The following is a 22072-nucleotide window of genomic DNA, read 5'->3' as shown; positions in this document are numbered from 1 at the left end:
AAAATACTTTTTAATGTCTATGTAAATTATTTGTAATTGATTTTTTGCTTATATAATATATAAGTATATAAAATAGTGTGTAAATTGCATAAGAGAAATATGGCGAGAATTTCTGGCAATGCATGTGATGCTCGTTGTCAGTTAGTTCATAATGAAATGATAAGAAAAGAAAACGCGATACGAATGAAATGGTTTTTAAAGAATCAACAACGATTGATAAGTCATTTAAAAGAACCGAAATTCACAAAACGAGCCAAAGAAATAATAGCAGAATCTGAAAAACGAGCGAAAACTCGCGTTGATAAACCCATTGTGCGTAAAAAATTCAATATCTGCTAATCCATAATACTTATAATTCATAATCTATTTTAAATTTTGTATACACATACAGGTGCGACGCAAAGCCTTACCTCTTTGGAGGCCACCTCGATCTGATGCTTTTATCAATATAGATACTATGAAACCTATTGATCCTAATATAAGAGACATGCTCTATGAAAAAGGAATACCGACTTTTATCACTACTACTAATTATTTAACTGAAAGGTAGCGCCTACACAAATAACTTTTTATGTAAAAAGGAGTTAACTGAACTTTATAAAATGTTTTTAAAAATTTTCTAGATATAAAGAACCCCCAGAGAAGCGTTTCTATTTCCCCGATTCTGTGAATTGGATATACGGATGGCGCCTTGGCGATTTTCCTACTTGTGAAAAAGGCCTGAGATCTGTTATGTTGACACAATTTTATCAACGTAAAGTATTTAATCTGCAGCGAGATCCGGGATGGCATCGTGGTTGTCAGATAAATAATGCAAGAAATTTCAATGAATTGTTGACATATTAATTATTAACTAATGAATCTGAAATTCTCATACAAGAGAATTATATAAATATTTCCATTCTATATAATACTAGAATACGATTAGAGAGAGAGCGAGATCAATATTTTGATATTATATTTTTGTACGTATCTTTCGATGTTATATGTTTTGATAAGACTACATTTTTTTTATAAAAAAATAAAAATAAAAAATATACTCTTGCTCATAATATTTAGTGTATTTTTGTAAGCGCTAAATTTAAACTTTTTTATTTTATATTTTATCTTTTTTTTATCGATATATAATTTTTTCTTGCAATTAAAATTTTTCTACAAGAGATTTTTTCTTGCAATATAAATTTTCTTAATTTTCTTAATTTACTTATCTTTTTTTCTCATCTTATTTATTTATGCTATTTATAGAAAATAAGTCTAATGGCAATAAAAAGTCAGCATGCTCTGGCATTGCATCAAATGCAAAATTTATAAATTTTTGAAATTCCTCGATAATAGCAGTAATTTTTTCTTGAAGCATTATATTCTTGTTGTGATATTCTGTAATCTTTTTCTTCATTATATTTATAGCGTCATCTTGTTTAATAATAAGTTCATGCAAAGATTTTATCTTTTCCTAGATTTAAATAAATATATATAATATACAATATTTTAATTAATTTAAATATTTAAATGTCAAATACATTTTACAGTACTTTCAAATATAAGAATAAGCTGTATATACACACACACACACAGACGTACATATTTATCAAAAATATAACTTTAACAAATATATATATATTTACCTCACAATGTTTATGTATCACATGCATTTCTAAACTACTACGTAATCTTTCCATGCAAAGTACATAAATAATATTCATAACATTTTGTATTTCGAGTTCATGACGTTGAACATGCAATTCTTCTATTTTCTTCTTTTCTACTTCCTTAATTCTTACATCCAATTTGACATGTTGTTTTCTTTGCATGTATAAAAATGTCGAATTTAATAACTTACGTTTGATGATATTACAGCAAAAGTTTTTTAAAACTTGAAACTTATGTGTATCTGGATACCTTATGATTTTATTGAAATCAGCAATCATTTTCTCTCTTTGTGCACGATAAAATAGTTCAAGGTCATCATAAAGAGACTTAATGATATAATACATCTGGGGCCGCAACTTTCTTAACACATCATGCGTCGTGTCTATTCGTGTTTTTACAACAACTTTCTGCAATTCTTTCTTATATTTAGCATCCGCATCTGTCGACTCGATCTATTGCAATTTCACACTTGTTATATTATGTTATAATAAATAAATTATCCTATGTATATTACCTCCTAATTTGTTGTTTACATAAACAAAGGATATAATAATTAATTGTGTCATTTATGTACTTGTAACTGTTCCTGCAACTCCTGTTGAGCGGATTTGAAATACTCTTCGTATCTGGCATGAATCTCATCTGTATTGCATTTAATAGCGAATCTCTTTTCAGCTTCAAGCATACGACATTCCTCTGCAAACTCGTTCCTCAGTTTGCTCTGCATCAACGCTTCAATCTCTGCCTGAAATCTCTTCAATTCTTCTTCACCCAATGCTGAGAGACAAAAATTTATATTTAATTTATTAATAAGCACATATGTGTGATATATATATGTAACTTTATATGATATATACATATATTGTGATGTATATATTGTAATATATATATTGTGACTTTCTATACAGATTCAGCAAATCTTACCTAAAATATCATGATGTATATTTGATTTAAGAATGTCCTGTTTTTCTGACACCGTTCGAATGGCATCCGTTTTTAATTTACCATTCTGTGCTCTAATTGTGTCTAATTGTTTTATCATTTCACAATGACTGTAGTTGAAGAGAATTTGTGCCAATAAAGTACCAAGACATTGTTGAATCTCTGATCTTGTTGGGATATCATTTTGCTTAATACATTTCAACTTGTGAAATTTGTGAGTACGGACTGTGTATAAAAATATTTTTATAAGAATAATTTTTATATAAATTCTATTTAAGTAAAGATATATTTCATCAAGATTATAAAATGCATGTACTTATTGCTTATGTTAACATAGTATTACTTACACATTGCTTGTCAAGAAAGGCACATATTTCTTTTTATAACAAATTATCGTTGATTTAATATAAAAAAAAAAAAATAATCTTTTATTTTTCAAACAACATGCTGTATTATTTCTTTATGTATGATGACATATCAAGACAAGTGAAATTATATATACATAGAAATAAAAAGCTGAGTTCAAAGTTTCCCTCCCTCGCCCCCCTCTCTCTCACTCTCTTTCTCACTCTCTCTCTCTCTCTCTCTCTCTCTCTCTCTCTCTCTCTCTCTCTCTCTCTCTCTCTCTCTCTCTCTCTCTCTCTCTCTCTCTCTCTCTCTCTCACACACACACACACACACACACACACACACACACACACACACACACACCTTCATAATTGAACTTCGCACGTGTTTAACCGATAACTGCCCATAACCTAAAAATTCCGTGGAAGGCATGTTGCGTGCTTCACGTTTCTTATTGTGTTTTAACAGAATTGTCTATGATGAAAGATGATGTTCATAAAGTATGTCATGTCGGAACAACTGATGCGAAGAAGCGTCTTATCAGCAGTGTCATTCATACGCAGGTATAATATATATGTATACATTTATAGATTATTACAGACAGGTTATATTCTGCAATATTCTGTCTTTTCTCATATTATCTCCTTTTTGTAAATGATTTTGATGCAATCTGCTATTTTGGGGATATCTTACTTTGATCTATACTCTACTATCATCTTTTGTTACACAGATCCACAGCTCTTGGTACAAATTATGTTCAGCCATGCAGAGGCAAAAGAGACGACAGTAGTTCACATTCACCGGAATCTCTTTTTCATCCCGTGCCTATCAAACCAACTCCGGATGATATAAACATTGGTGCTGAATTGACCGGATCTTTAATAAAGAAAACGGATCTTTTAAGAATATTGAATGCCTTCACGCAAAAGACTGAGATCAAGGAACTTGCTCGGCAACACGGATTAGATAGTATGTATTGAAATGTATTAAAACACACACACACACACACTGATTAACAAATGCTAGAGAACAGAGTCAACAGTTAAATGTTCCTTAGCAATCAACCAGTTTATATACTACCAGTGTATACAGTTATATGTCATATATTAATATTAATATACATATATTGCTTAAATATACATATTCTAACTATGATGTTCATTTTAGGCTGTCTTCAGGGGCAGGCATTTACAAATTTTAGACAATATTGTTTGGCAACAGAATCATTACCTGTGGATCTTCATGTAGTACTGAGTGATATTCTGCAAGGTGCTGGAAATGTCACTGATATTTTTCCATATTTCCTACGACATGCGAAACAGATGTTTCCACATATTGATTGTATAGATGATCTCAAAAAGATTAGCGATTTACGAAGTCCTGCCACCTGGTAAGATATAAATTCATATATATCTCTAATTATTAATATAATTATCCATTATTATTATAATTCAATATATATGTATACATTAGGCATCAAAAGAAATGGGGAGAAGAATCTTTAATAAATTAGAATTTTGTTATTTAATGTTTTTAGGTATCCCTTAGCAAGAGCAAAAAATAGAAAAATAATCTTTCACGCTGGACCGACAAATAGTGGGAAGACTTATCATGCTCTAGAAAGATTTATTACCGCAAAGAGTGGAGTGTATTGTGCACCTTTGAAATTATTGGTTGCAGAAGTCTATCATAAGTGTAACAAAAGGGTTAATATCAACTGCATAATTTATTTTCTCTAATCATATTTACTGTATTAATATATTGGATTATGATAACATTTTTATTTTATTTCAGGGAACACCATGTGATTTGTTAACTGGAGAGGAACGAAAATGTATTAAAGGTCCCAATAATGCAGCAAATCATTTATCCTGTTCTGTGGAAATGGCAAATCTACAAAGTAATTGTAGGTGTTACTTTGTGTCTTGCAACTTTATAAGTATTTATGCACGAAAATAATATTGATACAATCATATTCTATCATAGATGAAGTAGCTGTAATCGATGAAATTCAATTGATGCGTGATCTTAGTAGAGGTTGGGCATGGACAAGAGCTCTTTTAGGAATTCCCGCAGATGAAATACATTTATGTGGTGAAGCTGCTGCTATAGATTTGGTATGCCTTTTATGTTCATATCCTATATAGAATTTTATACAAAATTATATACAAATAATAGATGTTTACTAATCAAAGATTATATGTGTATGCAGGTAAAAGCTATATGTGTTTCTGTGGGTGAAGATGTGGAAGTTCGCAGATATAAGCGACTGACAAATCTGAAAATAGAAGACCAGGCGCTTGATTCTTTGAATAATGTTCAACCAGGAGATTGTATAGTCTGTTTTAGCAAAAATGACATATTCACTGTATCGCGTTCTCTCGAGAGTAGAGGGACAGAAGTGGCAGTAATATATGGCAGCTTGCCACCAGGTACCAAGCTGGCACAAGCCGCGAAATTTAATGATCCTAAGAATTCGTGTAAAGTTCTAGTAGCAACTAATGCAATTGGAATGGGTTTAAATTTGTAAGTTTCATCTGTGTTATAATAAATTTAAAGCTGGAGATATAAAGCTTTGTGCTTTGCAAATTCCAAGTGATTCTAAACTCATATTGTTGATAACATTTAAATAATTCAAATATTTTTATAGGCATATTCGAAGAATTGTATTTTATTCGTTGATTCAGCCAACATACAACGAAAAAGGTGAAAAGGAAATGGATATTCTATCTGTGTCAGCAGCTTTGCAAATCGCAGGTCGCGCTGGACGTTATGGTACAGCTTGGAATACAGTAGGCATAATTTAATTTATTTCTATTAACTTTACGTATTATAACGTAAAAGAAGTATTAAAATATACCTTTGCATTACAGGGCTATGTAACGACCTATAAACGAGAAGATTTACCGACTTTGAAAAATTTGTTAAACCAAACACCAGAAGTAATAACACAAGCAGGTCTTCATCCAACAGCGGATCAAATTGAGCTGTATGCTTATCACTTACCAAATTCACATCTATCAAATCTAATGGTGCGTCTTGCAGTAACAGCAGTGAGATTATATAATTATAAATAATTATATATCATTTATAAAATGCTTCATCTATTTCAGGATATTTTTGTGTCATTGTGCACAGTTGACGATTCTCTTTACTTTATGTGCAACTTAGATGACTTTAAGTTTTTAGCTGATATGATACAGCACGTTCCGCTGCCACTCCGTGCGAGATACGTATTTTGTTGCGCACCGATTAATAAAAAATTGCCGTATGTGTGCACTATGTTCCTGAGAGTAAGTATTATATTTTTCTTAATGACACTTAAAACGATACTTAAAGTTAAAATAAGATATTATTATTTTCCTGTAAATATAAAATATGCTTTATTTTCGAAATGTAAAACTGCACTTTCACTCACAGCATATATGCATATTTTTTCCAGTTTGCGCGTCAATATAGTAAAAACGATGCGATAACATTTAGTTGGTTGTGTCAACACATTGGATGGCCTTTTGCGCCACCAAAAACTATCCTTGATCTTGTTCATTTAGAAGGCATTTTTGATGTGTTAGATCTTTACCTATGGCTGAGGTACAGTGATATGCATTATATCATCTACTAGATAAAGTATATATATTTACTTTATTTTCATAATCTTTATATTTTACAGTTATCGTTTTATGGATCTATTCCCGGATGCAGAAATGGTGCGTGATGTACAAAAGGAGCTTGATGCAATCATTGAAGCAGGAATAATTAGATTAACAGCCTTGTTATCGCATTCAAATGCAGGTAAATGTGATTCTTTTAAAACATGACGTTTACAATGTATTTTATATTATTTTTCTGTATTTTTTTATATATATAATTAGTTAATTAATCTTCTATCAAATTTTTATATCTATATATATGTTATTTTATATATATAAAATATTAATGTATAAATTTTGTTTTGTTATTTAGGTGAAGAGACTGATAGTTTTGAGATGCAGACACAAAAGCAAAACTTTTACCGAGGTAATATCTTCCTACATATAGAGAATGTATATTTATTTATAGATTACAATTATATATATTATATATAGATAAGATGAAATGCTCATATATTAAATAAGAAATATTTTAGATCATCAAACAACTGGTAAACGTAGCGTGGGTAAAGGAAAGTTGACTGAAAGATTAATAGCAGAGGGACTCTTAACGCCACAAATGTTACGTGAATTACAATCTGAATGGATTAAGTCGAGAAAGAAAAAATAATGTAATATATAGTAACTAAATATTAAATTGAATTAGAAGAAATCATATTATATTGTGACTGACATAATTGTGAATTAATTAAAAAAGCTAAATATCAAGTTAACATTTAAATTACAAGTTAAGTATTAAGTATTAAAATCTTATATACACGTAGCACACAATATTACAGTTTTATGCAAAACGGGGCTATGTTAACTGTAAATATCATTTTAATATTTAATAATAATTGTGTTTATATTATATAGATTTTTGCTTACATATACAGATTAAATATTTTTTCTGTAGAAATAGAGTGTAATTTACAATATCTATAATTATATTTATATGTATAATTTATTTTTGTATATGTATATATATATAAACTTTATGCTCTGTAGATTTTTAGAAACTAGAGTTGACTTTTGATCTATAATTTTTATTATATTTGTGAAAATTTAGAAATAAATTTTTAATTTTTTTATTTCTTTAGTAATTAGTAATAATTAGTAATTAGTAATAATTAGTAATTCAAAAGAAGTAGAATTTGTACATCTGGCTGCATTCTCATATCAATAATACATAGATTATAATATAATTTATATTTAAATGAATTCTTATATTTAGAGCGAGTAGCATGTTAATCGAACTTCTCAATAATCGATTAATCGCAAGAGACTAATAATTTCTAATTCGACAGTTGGCATCACTGATGCGACATCCCACATTTCGTGGACGTGCCGCGCGGTCGTAGCTTCGTTTAATCATAATTGTCGCGTGCAGTTCTCTCAAATATACGTCGCATATAATTAACAAAGGGACATAAAATATGCGTACGATTAAAAGCGGGAGTGCCGTTGAAAAGTCACGTACGAATATCGGGAGTTCCGCACAAGGTATCGCGCGAAGATCACAAGTACCGTGTAAAAGAGTCGTGTGTACGATTAACGGCCGGGAGTGCCGTTCAAATTGTCGTGCGATTATTTTATTCTGTTGACGAATGCACGTGTGTATCGTAATTAATCGTGTTTTCGCGAGCGTGTATTAAAAAGAGAAGGAGGCCCGGGGTGGCATCGAGCAATGGCGGAGCAACTTTTGTCCGCGTTGTAAGTATAGACAATGGGTTTGGTAGCGTCGCATGTTCCAGCATGCTTCTTCTCACTCCAATGCACTCCAATGCAGCGCATTGAAGTGAGAAGAAGCATGTTGGGGCATGCGACGCCAACAAATAACCTTATAACATTTCGTTTATTATTTATTATTACTTGTAAAATAATAATAATTACTCGTTTATCTCCGCGATGACGATTTATTTTACATAAATGTATAATGTAATGCATAGAATGGATATTTTACTTTTCAAAACTTTCAATAATTTTTTAAATAAATATAAATTATAATAAAATTCTCATAATACATACAACTTTTTATATGAAAATTATATTTTATCATATTTTATATATATAGATCTAATATTTATTCGACGAATTTTATATATAATTTATATAATTTATTCGATTAATCGTGAAAGACTATAATAATCTTTATAATTATTTTTACAGGTGGTATCTCTGCGTCGCGGAAAATTAACAAAAGCACATAAAACATGCGTACGATTAAAATCGGAAAGGGTCTCTAGTCACGCCGAGTGAGGCGCTCTATGTTAATCGATCTTTTCAATGATTGATTAAAGACTGAGAATTTCTAATTAGACAGTTGGCATCACTGTGACTTCGCGCGTAAATTTCGTGGGTCGCGTCGTGCGGATCGTATAAGTATAATTATAATTGTCGCGTTCTGTTCTCTCAAATATGCGTCGTATATAATTAATTAACAAAAGCGCATAAAATACGCGTACGATTAAAAGCGGGAGTGCCGAAGTATGAAAACTCACGTACGATTAATGTCAGAAGTTCCGCACAAAGTATCGCGCGATTAAAATCGAAAGTGCCGTATAGAGTCGCGTACGGTTAACGTATTTACGTCGGGAGTGTCGTTCAAATTGTCGTGCGATTATTTTATTTTGCCGATCAATGCGCGCGCGTGATCGTATTTTCGCGAGCGTGTGCTGTGTAAGTGCCAAAAAGACGCTAAAGTACAAACCAGAGAGGAGGAGGAGGCTCGGGGAGGCATCGGGCACCGGCGAAACAACCATGCGGTAAACAGATTATAATTAAAACAAATTTATATAAATTAATATTATATAAATATATATTATATAAATAAATTACATAAATATATATATATATATATATAATTTATATAAATTTATTATTTAAATTTTTATTAAAATAAAGTTGAAGATAAGTTAATATTAAGAATAAATTTGGAATAAAATTAAAAGAAAAAAAATTTGTGAAAAAAATAAATATGGTTATTTACAGAAGGTAATTTACAGAAAAATAAAAAGATATTACATTAAACTTTATTATAATTAGATTATTAATAATAAAAAATTTTATTATATATATATATATATATATATATGTATATGTATATAATTTTAATATTGTTTATACAATTTATAATTATTTAACTTAATTTATAATTATTTAATTTTTTTAAAATTAAATTTTATTATATTTTATATAAATTTTTAGATCTAAAAAAATAATTAAAAAATTTAATAATTTTTATGACGTAATTTTATTAAATATATATTTTACGATACGAATAAAAGTTTAATTACTTATTGACTTTTTCAAATATTAATTATTTTGAAAACTATTTTATATATAATTTGTGTTTTTTATATGTTATAGATCAACGCTTTGTCTATAGAGCTCCATTGTTGCGCATCGTATCGGTGAGTGCATTGCATATATACATATATAACATTATCTGTGTATGTATTAATCACCAAAAATTAACTGAAGCGCAATTCAGGAGAAAGAGTTAAGAAATTACATGTTAATTTTTTCATTAAAACAAATTTTCTTTAAAAAAAATTAAAAAATATATGTCAGCAAATATATAAAAGTATAAAAAATTCTCATTTTTTTGGTTCATGTACATTTACATATTCATGAACATGATAAAAACTTTTTGGCGATTATTTTTATGTTATATATTAAAATATATACCAATATAGGAGCTGCGTACCAGAAAAAGAATAAGAAACAGGAAATAAAGAACAGAAAATAGGAACAGAAAATAAGGAACAGTTCAATATATAAAACATATGAAATGTAATTTAATAACATAGAATAGAGAAATTTCATCACTTTAGCACTATTCCTCTATTCTGCATTGCTAAATTATATTTCATATGTTTTATATTAACTGTTCCCTATTTCCTGTTTCTGTTTTCTGTTCTTTATTTTCTGCTCCTTATTTCTTTTATTGTGCACAGCCCCTTATGAATCGTGCCACAACGATGATAAAACCGCGTTCAAATCGATTCGTATATAATTAGCGAACAAATATCATAAATTGTCTTAGTCTTCGTCCAATATATCTTACAATCTCCAAGAGATTACGCTCGGAAGGTTTAAGGGAAAAGATTACTTAAATTTTTTTATTACAAAAATAAAAAGAAATTATTAGACATTTGCTTGCGGCGATTTGCAATTGATTAGAAATATTTGCCCCGCATATTAATATCCTTTTTTTCAAAAATCGTAATCAGTAAAAAGCAATTTAAAAGAGTATAATAAAAGAAATATAATTATTAATCGATGAAATAGAAACCTTATGTGAAATAAAAATATAAATTATAAAATTCATAAAAATTAATGAAATAAAATATAAAAAAATTTGTGAGAGAGAAAGAGAGATTTACGGTCAAAGTAAAACACTCTGCATATAGATGACATATCCTTTAAGAATTTCGCATCTCTTATCATGCATCATATATGATCCTGTTTCCATATAACATTTGTTGATATTGATCTCGCAATTTATCGTTTTCGAAAATACTTGTGACATCGACATCATCGTACTTATTGACATAGTATTCTTCCTTCGCGAGAATGCATATCAGTGCAATACAATTGATCGACATCGCCCATTAGCTAAATTATCATTTTTAAAATAATTCTTAACCCAGGTAGAACATAAAACTCAGAATGACATTATGCCCTATATATTTGTGTTTTCATTTAGTCGACACATTCAATCAACCTGTGATTATGTCGGAAAAAAGTAAAATATAATTAAGGGTTGCGCTATTTTCTAAAAAATTACAAAATTATATAATTAATATTTTTGTCCGTTATTTTTCATATTTTTGTATCATTAATTTATTTAATTTTAGACTTGAAAAGGACCTGAACCAAAGGTCGAAACGTAGTCTTTATTGTTTTATGTCGAATTAATAAAGATCATCTTAGCCAGTTGGGTCGTTTTAATATTTCACATCTTAATTTTTCTTCACTGGCGACACGAAATACTTTTAATATAAATATAAATATAGAATAAATTTGATAAATTAGAGAGAAACTTGATACAAACAGTTAACAGATTTTATGGATATAAGACAAGCATGAATTAACATTTCTTTTCATTAATTATTCATGAATGTAATTATAATATATAATTTATTTCCTCTAGAGACTGTTGTGCAATAATAAAGTAGTACACGTGCAATTAGGTATCTACCATCATGCTATTTTTATCTATATTATTATAATATACTACTATTAATAGTATCTATTATTAACAATATGATAATAAGAGAGAGAGAGAGAATATTATAAATCGTATAATATATAATATGTAATATATCATAATATCAATTATTTGTATTTTTATATTATTTATCATATATTATATTTTATTGCTAAAAATTTCTTTCCCATAATTTTAGAATATATATACTAATAAACATCATTAATAAAATCACATTATTTCATTTATCTAAAATTTTCTTGTAAGACTTATATAAGGATGATTGATTTAATTTTTGTCTCATAGAGACATCCCAGACAACACAACGTCTAAAATCGGGACACAAGATGTGTTAAAGACATCATATTATAACACGTCTTTAAAACGTCCTAAAGATATCTTTAAGATAAAACACATATGCAAATTCGAATGTTTCTCTCTTGAAATATGTGTCACGGACTTGCTTATTATAAATATATAACGTATTTATTACTTCAAAGAATTTGCTTGTTCTCTCTCTCTCTCTCTCTCTCTCTCTCTCTCTCTCTCTCTCTCTCTCTCTCTCTCTCTCTCTCTCTCTCTCTCTCTCTCTCTCTCTCACTATGAAGACTTTTAAATTATTTTATATACACTAATACATTTGGTAGACAGTAAAACTTAAGAAAATTTGCTTCTTTCTTTTTTTTTAAAAAAGCCAAAATTTTCAATTTTTGCAATAACGAGAAACTTAGAAAAAATTATTGCTTGATGATATTTACTAACATTTCTTTTTTTGAACAAAATTAATTAATATGAAATAATTAATTAAAATAAAAGTATTGATATTTTGAACATTCCCTTTCGTTCAAAAAAATCTTTTTTATAAAGTTACATATATTTTTTCTATTATTTATGTGAATATAGAAACTATAAATTAATATATATATATATCTAAGCAAAGAAATATACATTGCAAATACGCATACAATATTACACAATTAAATACGATAAATCAGTAATGTAACTTATGATAGCATAGCTTACAATAAACATTATTATTATATTTGAAAAAGAACGAACCAACGATTAATATTTTATAAGGATTTATTGTGAACGTGAATAAAAATAGATTTTGACAGAAATATTGTTAATTTAAAATAAAAAATCCGTTTCGATTTTATTTTAAATGACTATACAAACATATACAAATATGTACAATTATTTTGTTATATCCCCACGTCAGTTTTTAACACTTTATTATTATATAATTTCTATTGTTGGAGCAATTTCACGATGTACACAGTCAAGGAATTCTAAATATTTCATGAATTTTAAAACAGATTTAAAATTATACACATACTTTTTTTAGTCTTTTATACAAATAACAAGTATATGTGTATATGTGTATTCCACATATCTGTATATCATACAGAATAATATTAATTATATTAATTATAACTAAGAAATATAAAAAGAATTCTTTTTCTCGTTATTATCCGTGCTTATTTGCACTATTTTTTAAAATATAGCAATATCATTAATATCACAAATATTTTTCATGACAAATTCATTATAGCCTCATTAAAGTTATATTATGATGTCAAGAGCAAAAACTTATTTATAGATATCAATACATTCCTTTTTTTGCTATGTTTATTGCGTATGTAATATGCATATGACACGTGTCACGGCGATCGCAACACTGTATTTAAATCTGTTAATTAAAATCGTATTTCACAATATTTTTGTTTGTGGAAAAACTTTACATGCGAAAAATTATTACGATTGTTTCTTATAAATTATTAGATATATTTATTATTATATATAATAACCATTATTATATACCAGTATCGTAATTTTAATGTTAAGAATTGCATTTTTATGTATCTGAAATCGATCTAAAATGCAGATTTCATGCTCTTTTTTTCATTTAATCACAACTGATACGTAATTATTTTTAAATGTGCTAGAATCATTAAAGATAAACAAATTTTATCAATTTTGCATCGGAAAAATCGTGAAAAATCTCTTTTTGAAGGGGGGGGAGGGGGGTTTAATGAAAAAAATTTATAACTGCAAATACATTTTATTCGTAATAAAATTTATGTCACAAAAGTGAAAAACAAATTAAAAGACAATCTTCATAAGATAATTTTGCAAGTGTGATTAATCAATAAATATTTTCCAAGATCGGTATTGTTAGCACTTATTCAGTATTGCTGGTATTGCAAGAATTATTGTTTATTCTTTTTTTTTATATCCTCTAAACTCTTTAAAACAAATCGATTCCATTTTTCAGGCTGATACTTTGTATACCAGTCGCTTATATAGTCCAACATTTCTTTTTGCTTTTCAGTACATTTCCTGCATTGAGTTTGAAAAGCCTCGCCGATGATCTCTGAAAATATACATAAAATAATTCTAATCCATAATAATCGATCTTATTTCTAATAAATATATATAGAATCTACGAACATTAATAATATGATTGCTAAAGTAAAAAATATTATAATAGAAGCTTAAAACAAAATAAAAAGCTGATATATATGTTGTATTTTGTAGCCACAAAAAAATATGACGTACTCTCTCTCTTTTAAATATTATAATTGTTCTATTTCTAAGAGATTTCTAGGAAATCAATCATTTATCTAAAGAATGACAAAAAATATTTAGTTAATGAATGAAGCGCGCAACATTTCTTGCATATATTCTTGCATATATGCAAAATATTCTATAATGTATTTGTCACATTTATTTTTGAAAAACGGTTTGATTAATTTTAAACCAATCTTTTTCTTATGAAATATTCGAAAGATAGCGTCATTATAATCATTTTTAATGCGCATTTTTTCAATGATATAAATTATATATACATTTTTACAACTAAGTCTCAAATTAATAATCTTTTGTTAAATTAAAGCGTTTGAAATTAACCACGGATTTTATTTTGTCATATATTTATTTTTCTAATATTTACAAAGATGCCTATTATAATGTGTGATTATTTATTTGAAAATTATAAGGACTTATGACATCTTAAGCATTGAAGAAAATAAATTTCAGATTAACTAAATAAAAAGAATCTCTCTCTCTCTCTCTCTCTCTCTCTCTCTCTCTCTCTCTCTCTCTCTCTCTTTATCATGAAAAAAAAAGAAAAATTATAAGATAAAAGTAAGACATCTTATATATATATATACATACTAGCGAAGAACTTTGCATCTGCTGTCGAGCATGGTCCTTCTGCCATAAAACACTTGTAATATTGTTCTCGCAGTCTGTCGTTCACGAAAATACTGTGGATATCAACATTGTCATACCTATCGTTGTATTTCTCTTCCTCGGCAAAAACGCACATCAGTGCGATACTGATGATCGTGATTGTGCAAATTAGTCGAACCATTGTTTTCAATATGCTTTGCAATAGGTTGAAATAAAGATACTGAGTGGTCGATGGATCGAAACTTCTCATTTATAAGTACCATTCGTGGCAAAAAAAGTGTTATGTACAAGATGTAGTTAGAAGTGGGATTTAGATAAAGGAATGGGATTGGGGACTAGGCAAGAGAAGTAATCGTATATAACATATGTATGTGTATGTGTGTGCATATTAATATTGCACGTTAAGCTGTTTCGAATATAAGAAAATATGAAAATGTATGTTATAATCGTTTGAATATATGTTTCGAATAGTTGTTACAAGTGAATAGATGAAGTAACTCTCCGATATCCAATCAGAGAAAAAGAGTAAAACTCATGTATGTTCTTGAGCTAATATATTAGTTTAAAGATGCATAATTTTATAACAAAAATTTTAACAAAAACATTAGCACAACAAACGTTAACATTTCGGTGATTTCGGTATTTTACTTGAGTCTTCAAAGCATATAATTATAAATCTTATGTTATAAGTGATTGAAACCAAATGCTTTTTGCGAATACCATTTCGAAATTACGAATAAATGAAAAAATATTTTTCTTTGTATAATTTTACATAGGCTTTAATCTGTATTATTAAAGATAGATTGCTTCCTTTGAAATATACAGTTCATACAAATTATCTGAAACATAATTTAACTTTGATTAGCATATACAAATTAAATGTACAATATAATTATCATGATTAAGCATATATGTATTTTAACTAGAATATTATTTCAAGGATAAATTAGAAAATTCTTTAATCAACAGGTATATAAAAGCAAAGTAAAGAGGAGAATTGCAATGAGTATTTTTTTTGTAAATTATACATGAATGATGATGATAAACAATTGACTTTTTTAAAATAATAATCCAGTAAATTATATGTTAAATAATTAGTAATTACTATGTTTTCGCAAATACACTGTAACAAGGACATTACGATGACTTCTATTTTTATGTATCAAAAATTATATTTTATTGTTAAAATATTTCTCATTCGCGAAAATAACTTTTTATTGGAAAATAACACATACATATTAATAATCGTATTATTTTATTATTTTTTACATATATATAAGATTTTCTTATAGAACTTATTACGCAACGAATTTCAATGATCAAATTGAATTTGATTATTATATAATAAAAACGCTACTTGTTTATTTTAACCTCTTTGAGATTATCTTAATTATTTTGAAGTCTTGAAATTATCGCGCACACACATAAACACTTTTTTACTATATTTAATAAGAATTCATAAATACTAATCGTCAAAATAAATTTGTTTATTTAACTTCCGTTAAAACTTGTTCGGCGCAACGAGCATATTTCAAAGTGGATGATGCCATATTAATAAAAATAGATATTGTGGTATTTTATACATAAAAATATAAAACGTACGAATAAATAAAATTTAATAGCACCGTTTTTTATATATATCTTAAAGCTTAAAACTTTGAAGATATTTCGCATTTACTTATTTCATGTTTTATTTGATGTCACAATACGTGATTATATACTATATCGATTTATGTCAAATATCCCTCAAATGTCGCTCAAATGTCCCTTATCTCTTTAAGGAATTAGATATTATTCATGTGATGTATAAATATATACATATATAAATGAATAGATTCTAATAAAAGGAACTCATTACTTTTAATAAATGTGAAACAAATTAACATATTTATTACAACTATTTAAAGATCTACAACAAAAACAACAACTAAAAGTTTCTAAAAGAAATATTTTATACAGCATTTTATAATATTTTATGCAAGTTTATCGTTTATACATATATCTAGCTGACTGATAACAAGGTTGTGAAGTACGACATGGCAGTTTGCATCACCTTAAAAAAGAGTATCATTGAATCATAACTTTGAAAGCTATTATACAAAACATTTTCCATACGTGTAAAGCGAACTTACCGAGCTGAACGTAGTCATCGACATGATGTACATGTTCGCGGCTGTGAGCGTGCAAGGTACAAGGCTCCTACGAAGCAGTATGCTTAATAATTTTATCGTTTTCGACGAAAATGTGTACCATCGTGCATTGTATCTATAAAACAAAAATGTTTCGTATGATCGAATTCTTACCGATTGTACGAACAAAATTATACGCGCAATTATAACCAAAATCATATCAAACAATAGCGTTGCCGTTTCGGAATAATTATAGCAGTAATGCAATTTAAACATGATTTAAACATTTTGATACTTGCGCTTTGTCGAATACTTCTATACTTCTATCCAGAAGTAATTGTCCCGGTAAACACATACTTAAAAGATGAGTGATCGATCCTATAGCTATGCATCCAAATCTTATCACTTCCTGAGTTTGTCCCAACTTATTGATAAGCTACAATGTATATGAGTTTTAAAATTTTTATAAATATTTTAATGTCTTTTTTTATGTTTTTTTTCTTACACGATGTAATAAGATACGAATAATGACCACAGAAGCAATATTGACTTATATTTTCTGATTATATATATTGCTTTTATAACTATATATTATTATTTACTTTATACACACACATTTATGTGTGTGTGTTCGAATTTATATACACTGTAAAAAATATGTAAAATTACACAAATAATAAATGTAATTTTACATACTTTTATGTAATATATTACATATTTTTTTACAATGTATATATATATATATATATATATATATATATATATATTATATATATTATATAATCTCAAAACTTTCTTAGATTTCTATGAATATTTTTAATAATTAACACATATAGTAGTTTACTTGTAATCCAATTAGACTCAGAATCATTACGTTCAGAAACAAGATGAAAAACGTTGCATTTCTGAATGTTGAATTTAGCAAGTTAATGTATCTAAAAGATAATAAAAAAATAATATATGAAAAATTTAGTATGTAATAAATGATACTTATAATTGAATAATAAATATTAATAAAATTATTATTAACGATTAAATTTTTCATAATACTAACTTTATTGCGAGTTGATGTTTTCTCAAGCATGCAATCATCTCACAATAATCTTCAGAATTATGTTCTTTTGTTACTAAGTACTTTTTGCTCATTGTTTTCTCGTCTTCAACAAGTTTAGTTCTGAGAATATTTTCAAGACGAATGCTTGAAAAAATGCATAGGATATTAATGCATAAGAATTTTGAATCACAAGCAATCTGTATCGAGATATTTTTTAAGATGCAATAACTATCTTGATTGAAATTAAAGTAAATATATATATTTACTAATTGTAAATATATCTTATACAATTACGATTACTTACCCGATAGCATTAAATAAACTACAACCGTGTAACACACACACCATATACATCGTATCAATATTCACCATAAATCTGATAGTAATTATACCTGTAAAATAACAATGCAACAAAATTGGATAATAATATTTCTCTTTGTCTACTCTCCATTCTCCCGCAAGCACATATATAACTGGCCGTGATTCATTCAACGGTATTATGACATCTAGAATTTTTGGCATTAACGGTATTGACATAAATATTATTATGCATATGTTAATGTACACTGCAAAGAGAACATACGTTGCTATATTAAACCTACTATTTCTAATCAGTTTTCATAATACAGAAGTTTTCTTACAAGCTTGATATATTTTTGAATATCAATCAACAGATTTGAAGCAGTTGATTATTAAATTTATTAGAGTTTGTTTGATGCGCTTATGCGACTTAAAACTAGTTATCCGGTCACCTGAATAATATTTTGTCACTTTTTGGCCAATGTTAGCATAATACCTCAAAATATGAAGCTCACATTCGCTTTGAAAGAGCCGCCAATGTTCATCCATCAGTTCCAACAAATATTTCAACTAACAATAAAAAGAAAAAAGCAATAAAATGTGGAATAATAAATTGATATAGACTTATAATTAATAATTTGTTCTAATTTTCGTGAACACAGCGAATACAATTTAGTAATATATAGAAAAATTAAAGTCCAAGGAACATAAAAATTAATTTATAAATTATATCTAAAATTCTATAAAAAAATAAAGATTGTCTAAAACGTGCTTCTTGATATTCATCATTGAATCGTACATTATTCGATTTACACATGCACATACACATTATATCAAACTCACCTTTCTATTGTTTATAACAATATTAACTAATTTGATAGGGCCACCAACAAAAAGGATAACAGTAATTGTACTTTCGATAGCCATACTTATTTCACCCCAAGTATCGTACAACAAAAACACCTATAAATTAAGGATGGAATAATATCGATCGTTGTCACTGAGAGAAAGAGAAAAAAATATATAAAAACTATTTCTTTAGAAAGAAATCAAATCGTCTGATAATATTTCTCAGCTAATTGAATTGTCTGTGATGACGCAATTACACAATAAATAACATTCCCACGTGCGTTACCTGAGTTAAAAGCATAGAGATCTCGGCGGTTACTAAGAAACACGGTAGCAATATCTTTATCATTCTAGATTGATAAGGCCAAATACCCATCAGTGACAAGAAAAATTTATTTCTAGAGTAGTATCTTAGCATGTCCCCTTGCATGTCGCAAAATGATTGCGAGACTTGATCACCTTGTTAGATATTCTATTGTAGAGAAAAAAAAAATGCAAAGTGAATGCAGTAAGAAAAATGATATATTATTACGATAATTTCCGGTTGTCAGAAAAAAAAACGCGCCGTAGTAGATGGATATTAAATCGATTTATGAGGAGCGTCATTATTTGCTATTAAATATTTATATTTCACGACGCGAAATATTTTCAAACATTTACCGACAACCTAAAATTATTGTACTGATTTCGATCAAATAAAAATAAATAATAAAACTTATATAAAACGCGATATTTTTATAAATTTTCTATAAAATAAACTGAAATATACTGAGTCCACTTGGCGCGTCGCGAAAAATAGAAATCGATTTATGAAAAGCATCCCTTTGCGATTGAAGATTATACCTTTTGCAGCGAGTAAACGTTTCCTGACAACCCGAAATTATCATGATGATATATCTTTCATGATATTGCGTACGCTCTATATTGTTTTTTACAATTGGACAAAAGAATGATCAGTCGTTTTAGGACATGCAACAAAACGCGCACGTTTTATGATATTACTTAAAAATGAATTCTTCTTATTACAAATGTTTGACCATCAACCTACAATTTTTCATATAAAGAAAATATAAAATGCGAAATTACGAATTTTTTCTAAAGTAAACTCTAAAATATAATACATTTAGTTGACAAACGATTGCGGCAATCTTCTTCTCTCTATAACATTCGCAGAATATCGAAAAAATAAAATGTACATGCCTATAATGTTTAATATGAGAGATATGTTATTTTATTATGATATTTACTAATCTTTTTTGGAAATATCTAATGAGTTCTCTAAATATAATGATTTTGTGAAAGTGTGTATATTACCATCTCATCTCTCTTTCATGTGAGTGAAATTAAAGCAGCGATTATTTGATAAGGAGATACATATACATAAAAGTTTTTTCCAATTTTGTATGAAAAATTTTATTTATGTATGTATTTATTACTACTAATTTTCTAGAAAATTTTATATTATCGTAAAAAAATTTGTAGATTATTATATATATATTGTAGATTAGATAGTAAAGAGACGAAACATGTTTTAAATATTTTCTTTTGTTTTAAAAGTCAAAAAATTTCTTTCGATCTTTGCAATTAGGAAAGATTTAAAAAAAATATATATATATATATATATATATATATATATATATATATATATATTACTGATATTTTTTCAAATAAATCTGATTATTAAAATTTTGGATATTCTCTCTAATTTAAAAACATCTTTCAAACATTGCATACATATACGTCTTTCTATTATTTTTTAATATAGAAATTATAAATTAACCTTGGTCAAGTGTGTATGTTGTGAATACTCAATATTATACGATAAAGCAGTAATAATGTAAGATCAAGATAATAATTTTCCAACACTGTCATAAAATAAAAAAAGTACAAATTCCAATAATTAATGACTGTATTCATAATGATTTTCCGGGAACGCGTATACACACTATATATGTATGTATTTATGTGGGAATAGATGAACTTAATAATCTCTTCGATATCCAATCAGGAGAAAAAAAGTTTCGTAACTAGTTGGATGCTCTTAAGTTAACACATTGTTTAAAAATAAAAAGTTTTATGACAAAAACTTTAACAAAAAGTTAACACGTTTTTGGCGAAGAGCCCTATATTTCGATGAATATTTTACTTAGAGTTTTACTTCAAAACATAATTATTAATTATAAATTTTATGTAAATAATTATAATCGAATACTTTTTGCGAATTCCTGCTTATTTTAACACTTTGAAGTTATTTTAAAACCTTGAAATTACCATTCACTTTTATTATTTAGTATACTGCACTATTAATAAGCATTCATAAATATTTCGTTAGAGCAGTGTCGAAATTGATTTACATGATATGATGTGTATAACTATTTTTATATTCCATTAAAACTTGTTTCGGCGAGCATATTCAAGCCGGATAACACGGTGCATCATCAATAAAATATATTATAGTATTTTATGCAGAAAAAAATAAAACGTACGAATAAATAAAAATTATAATAGCATCATTTTTCTTATGATGTAAAGCTTTGAAGATACTTTACATTTAATTTGTTTATTGGTTGTCCAGCTTGAATATGCTCGCCGAAACAATTTAAGTTTTAACGAAATATATCGTATGTATTTATATGTATGTACGTATATATATATATATATATATATATATATATATATATATATATATAAATACATACATATAAATGAATAGATTCTGATTAAAAAAGGACTCATTATTCTTAATATGTCAAACAAA

The 22072-nt window shown here is 27.4% G+C and overlaps 5 protein-coding genes across 5 annotated transcripts; 2 read left to right on the top strand and 3 right to left on the bottom strand.

The window, feature by feature from the left end:
• Positions 1-98: 98 nt before the first annotated feature.
• LOC145934530 (protein SPMIP1) lies at positions 99-1253 on the top strand. The gene is made up of 3 exons (XM_083035037.1): positions 99-312; positions 392-546; positions 624-1253. The coding sequence occupies exons 1-3, from the start codon at positions 100-102 to the stop codon at positions 844-846; spliced, it is 591 nt and encodes a 196-aa protein (XP_082891163.1). The 5' UTR covers position 99; the 3' UTR covers positions 847-1253.
• Positions 1223-3079, bottom strand: LOC145934506 (uncharacterized). The gene is made up of 6 exons (XM_083034980.1): positions 2940-3079; positions 2575-2817; positions 2225-2427; positions 1900-2102; positions 1626-1803; positions 1223-1453 (listed from the first exon to the last, which is right to left on the bottom strand). Exons 1-6 carry the CDS (start codon positions 2941-2943, stop codon positions 1223-1225), a joined length of 1062 nt encoding a protein of 353 aa, XP_082891106.1. The 5' UTR covers positions 2944-3079.
• Positions 3080-3171: 92 nt separating this feature from the next.
• Positions 3172-7409, top strand: Suv3 (Suv3 RNA helicase). Its single transcript, XM_083034970.1, has 14 exons — positions 3172-3503; positions 3671-3909; positions 4108-4330; positions 4478-4646; positions 4735-4846; positions 4927-5057; positions 5153-5466; positions 5591-5732; positions 5814-5972; positions 6054-6233; positions 6383-6531; positions 6611-6732; positions 6904-6957; positions 7067-7409. The coding sequence occupies exons 1-14, from the start codon at positions 3427-3429 to the stop codon at positions 7198-7200; spliced, it is 2205 nt and encodes a 734-aa protein (XP_082891096.1). The 5' UTR covers positions 3172-3426; the 3' UTR covers positions 7201-7409.
• Positions 7410-13829: 6420 nt separating this feature from the next.
• On the bottom strand, positions 13830-15242 carry LOC145934370 (ejaculatory bulb-specific protein 3-like). The gene is made up of 2 exons (XM_083034736.1): positions 14965-15242; positions 13830-14161 (listed from the first exon to the last, which is right to left on the bottom strand). The coding sequence occupies exons 1-2, from the start codon at positions 15230-15232 to the stop codon at positions 13998-14000; spliced, it is 432 nt and encodes a 143-aa protein (XP_082890862.1). The 5' UTR covers positions 15233-15242; the 3' UTR covers positions 13830-13997.
• A 1728-nt stretch (positions 15243-16970) lies between these two features.
• LOC145939751 (odorant receptor Or2-like) lies at positions 16971-19732 on the bottom strand. The gene is made up of 9 exons (XM_083044331.1): positions 19601-19732; positions 19309-19428; positions 18918-19035; positions 18470-18731; positions 18166-18309; positions 17956-18046; positions 17411-17547; positions 17115-17247; positions 16971-17035 (listed from the first exon to the last, which is right to left on the bottom strand). Exons 1-9 carry the CDS (start codon positions 19730-19732, stop codon positions 16985-16987), a joined length of 1188 nt encoding a protein of 395 aa, XP_082900457.1. The 3' UTR covers positions 16971-16984.
• Positions 19733-22072: the final 2340 nt, after the last annotated feature.

Source organism: Prenolepis imparis, unplaced genomic scaffold (genome assembly GCF_030444845.1).
Source record: "Prenolepis imparis isolate NDT839.2.m4 unplaced genomic scaffold, iyPreImpa1.0 SCAF_1, whole genome shotgun sequence".
NCBI classification, from domain to species: Eukaryota; Metazoa; Arthropoda; class Insecta; order Hymenoptera; family Formicidae; genus Prenolepis; species Prenolepis imparis.
This window is presented reverse-complemented; position numbering and strand designations above follow the sequence as displayed.